This window comes from Lactuca saligna, chromosome 8 (genome assembly GCF_052625555.1).
Source record: "Lactuca saligna cultivar CGN05327 chromosome 8, ASM5262555v1, whole genome shotgun sequence".
NCBI classification, from domain to species: domain Eukaryota; kingdom Viridiplantae; phylum Streptophyta; class Magnoliopsida; order Asterales; family Asteraceae; genus Lactuca; species Lactuca saligna.
In genome coordinates this window covers 20,379,456-20,383,676 of record NC_136424.1, presented here as the reverse complement: position 1 = coordinate 20,383,676, position 4,221 = coordinate 20,379,456, and the positions used below count along the sequence as shown (strand labels likewise).

At 36.4% G+C, this 4,221-nt stretch overlaps 1 protein-coding gene across 2 annotated transcripts; it reads right to left on the bottom strand.

The window, feature by feature from the left end:
- Positions 1-238: 238 nt before the first annotated feature.
- Positions 239-3,574, bottom strand: LOC145011001 (G-type lectin S-receptor-like serine/threonine-protein kinase At4g27290). Of its 2 annotated transcripts, XM_078969605.1 has the most exons (7): positions 2,209-3,566; positions 1,934-2,071; positions 1,643-1,800; positions 1,341-1,551; positions 1,020-1,257; positions 776-926; positions 239-682 (listed from the first exon to the last, which is right to left on the bottom strand). In XM_078969605.1, the coding sequence occupies exons 1-7, from the start codon at positions 3,491-3,493 to the stop codon at positions 395-397; spliced, it is 2,469 nt and encodes an 822-aa protein (XP_078825731.1). In that variant the 5' UTR covers positions 3,494-3,566; the 3' UTR covers positions 239-394. The 2 variants fall into 2 exon arrangements, with proteins under 2 accessions (XP_078825731.1, XP_078825732.1); XM_078969606.1 differs by lacking the exon at positions 239-682 and having other exon boundaries at positions 781-926; positions 1,034-1,257; positions 2,209-3,574.
- Positions 3,575-4,221: the final 647 nt, after the last annotated feature.

The window sequence follows — 4,221 nt, the reverse complement described above, 5'->3', positions numbered from 1 at the left end:
AAATACTTATAATATTTTGTTATATGATTAATTATATTAATTAATCATAAATATAAAATTTATTTTTATTTATCGAATTTATAAAACAGATTAAATATGTATTAAAATCATCAAACACGATAACAAATTTATTTAGAAGTGCATTATAAATATAATCTTATTTATTCAGTATTATTGTAATGAAAAAAAATATAGACTATATATTTGTTAGTAAAAGGGATGAGTTTGACAATCTATGTAAATTAAAAGAATGGAATATACCAGGAAAATACTTTTTGGACTAAAAATGAGATAAAAACTAGAGTATTGTTGGAGATGAAACACTATTTACACCATTTTTTAGTCAATTTTAGGGGCAAAAATGACGGTGGGTTGAAATTTAGCATGTTACATTCTATCTGGCATGCAAAAGAGTAATGGTGTATTCCTCCCGGGATGAAACAATATCAACTTCACGGTAGCTTTCTTCGGTGAAAAAAGCCGGCTGTTTAGGTTCAGGCAACGCCCCCTCACTAATCAGCATCAAAATTACTGACAACATAGTTGGTCTATCTTCTGCATGATGTTGCACACATAACAATCCAACATGTATTGATCGTAGTACTTCAGACACGACACAAGAGTTGTGTAAAGATGCACTCATAAGTTCAATGGACTTGTCTTCTTTATATAGTCTCCAAGCCTGAATGAAACCAAATTTCAGAAAAATATACTAAAGGATCATGTTAAGGAACAAATAGTTTCTAGTCCTTTTTAGTCTACAGGATCAACTTACATGTCCAAGAAGGTTATCACCATGAGCCTCATGAGAGAATTCTCTGTTTTTCTTCCCACTCACAATCTCCAGCACAACGACACCAAAGCTAAATACATCTGACTTTATAGAGAAACGTCCATGTACTGCATACTCAGGAGAAATGTAACCACTGCAGCCAAATGCATTTAATAAAAAAATAGTGAGATATCGTGTTTGTTTGTATTTATTTCTTTGTCTTGGACAATGTTTTACAGATTCTTACTATGTTCCAACAACCTTCTTTGTCTTAGCCATGTCATCCTGTCCTACAAACTTTCGAGCAAGGCCAAAGTCTGATATCTTTGCATTCATCTCACTATCCAACAAGATATTACCTGCCTTGAGATCTCTATGGACGATTTGAAGGCGTGAATCTTGATGCAGATAAAGAATACCTCGAGCTATACCATGGATAATGCGAAAGCGCTGAGGCCAATCAAGCATTGAACCTTTGGTTTCATCTGCAAAATATGAACCACTTATTTATTTGTCCATGCATGTTGCTATAACAAGTGTGAGAGTAAGGCATTAGAGAGAGTCAAACCAAATAGAAATGAGTCCAAGCTTTTGTTATCCATGTATTCATAAATTAGAATCCTTTCATTTCCATGAATGCAGTATCCAAGGAGCTTCACAAGATTCCGATGCTGAAGTTTGGCAATACAAATGACTTCATTTTGGAACTCTTCAAGTCCTTGTTGGGATGTTTCTGAGAGACGCTTTACAGCAATTACTCGCCCGTTTTCCAACACACCCTACAGATAAATATTGGATGTTATGATTCTAATATTTTTTTGTCAATACTGACGTTTATTGCGTTTTATTTCAAAAGAATCAGCAAATTACCTTGTAAACAGGACCAAAACCACCTTCTCCAATCTTATTATCAATGTTAAAGTTATTGGTAGCCTCAGCTATTTTATGCAGGCTAAAAAAAGCTAGCTCATCAAGGTTTTCCATCTGCACACTCGTATGATCTATATCAAGGGTATGCTCTCTTCTTCCTACAAAAAGTTCATTTTCAATTTCTCATGTTTACATGAATCTGCCAAAAATCATACTTTTGAAAACATCCAATTGGCAGTGTTAGCTTGTTAATGTTTCATTTCTGGAAGAATAATCAATGAATTTTTTTACCTCGTCCCCTTTTATGAAGCCTTTTCATTTTCTTTTTACATGCATATGCTACTGCAGACAGAAACAGTGCAATTGATGAAACTGACAGCAACACCGCAAGTAGTCCTTTGTTCTTGTTGAAGCTGAATTGGCCTTTTGCTAATGAATAAAATAATTAATAACGTTAGTAAGTTACAATTCAAAACCAAATGCATTCAACCTGCAGGATACCGACAATTTTATTTTTGTCAAGATTCCTTATAATTACTATTACATATAGAATAAAATGTGTACACCTGCTAACTCAGAGGTTGCCATTTTTATGTACAGTTCTTGATGCTCATCATATTCTCTAATATCCATCAGCTCATTAAACCATAGCAAACATCCACTTCCCCCGTTTCTGATATCTAAATTAGCATAAGCTGTACAATTACAATCCCTTCTGCATGTCATCTCACATTCTCCAAGTGTCATGTTCAAGTAGTACCTTGAATGCCGTGTGTCTGGAAAGATCACTCCTGAAATTTTATGGAAGATATCCGGAGTCCTACAATCCAATGGCTTTTTAGGTTGACACCCACTTGACCAATCCCCTGTATTCCATTCTTCTGAGACTTTTGGTTCAAAACCTTCCAAACAACTGCAAGGAACAGAACTTTTGATACTGCATCTTCCAAAAGGACCACACTGTACGTAACGACTACAAGCATCAACTATTATATTTCCGTATACAACCCATTCTTGGGTTCGCTTGATCCACTGCAATTGCTGTGCCATTCCATCCCATGCCAAAATAAGCCTCTGAACAGTTGTAGGACTCTTAAGTTCATATCTATAAAATATTTCTTTCTGATTCACAACAAATTCTGTCGAGAAAATTGGATTCATGGTATCCACAGGAGTGCCCTGAAAGCCAACACCGTTCCATGGTCCAACCCTTAATGTTTCACCTTGACCTAATTCTCCCACAAAAATCTGTGGATATCCATTTGTGTTGACCCAGAATTTATACAAACCAATAGAAGGATCATCAGGGCTCTTCCAAGATGTGAAGTACCTCTCTCTTCCTGTTATCAAATCCTTCCCGAATTTCATTCCTGGTAGCAAAGTGTCACCAGGGTAGTCAAAACTTTGCCAGATTGGATTTTCATTGTTGCTTCTTTCATCCCACACCACAAGATTTCCAGTGTCCAGAAGCTGTGCCATGGGATTCATATTCCTGGCAAAGACCGATGTCACATTTGATGACCAGATAACATTATTACCACCAATGTAAATCTGTAGGATTCCTTCTGTAGTGAGTTTGAGTACCCCAGATGCATCCTTGATTGGTGTTTGCCTGTTAGCAACCCAGACAACTGTAGAAGGTGATAAGTTTTTGTACCATATCCCCAAATATCGATTCTTTGATTTTCCAGGGCTAAAAAACCCCAGTTCATACGTCTCACCATCTGAAACAATGGTGTCGCCATCTTTGATCGGTTGATTTATATATACTCTATCTACTGCAGCAGAACATGACAAGATAAAGAATATGATACTGGAGAACAACACAAGGATAATGTGATAAAGCTCCATTTGTTAATGATATGTTCTTGAAAATGGTTGGTGGTAGACGTACGTAAGCGTGAACTGTGAATATTAAAACTTACATAAGTTATTGACTTTGAAATATTCAGCTTCGAGAAACTTGACTTCTACTCGTTTAATTTCTTAGGTCGTACACTCGGTTTGACCGCTGTTTATCCCTAGAACTTTAGATCCAAAGTCTAATTATATTCGAGGTTCTTCTAAAATTTAGCGACAATTTAACCACCAAGTACGGAGTATCACATTTGTTTCACATAATTAGTTATAAATATTTGATGTTTTGTTTTTTCAGAACACGTTACATATTAGTAACAAATTTTTGATGTTTTGTTTTTTGGACTTACAATTAGTATCAGAGTTTGGTTGTATCAATCAATTTTTTTAGATCTGAAGCTTATTTGATCTTATTTTGAAGAGATTTTTGCGTTTTTGGATAGATCTCGCAAAATTGGGGGGGGGGGGGGGGGGGGGGGGGGGTTGTTCTTCGCGTTTTTCCTAAAAATGAGTTTTTGATCGAGTTTTGGAGCAAAAAGGTGAAAAAACGTTGTTTTTCGTCAAGAACAGCGATTTCTGAAGAGTTTACGGTCGCTGGAGTTTGCGGCCTCGGCTCGGCTTGGATCGCGGCTTCAGAACGACTCGGCACGGCAGTGGACTACAGCAGGGCCCTTCATAAAAAAATATAGGAAACATTTTTGGAGGTACCAGGGCTCCTGCGA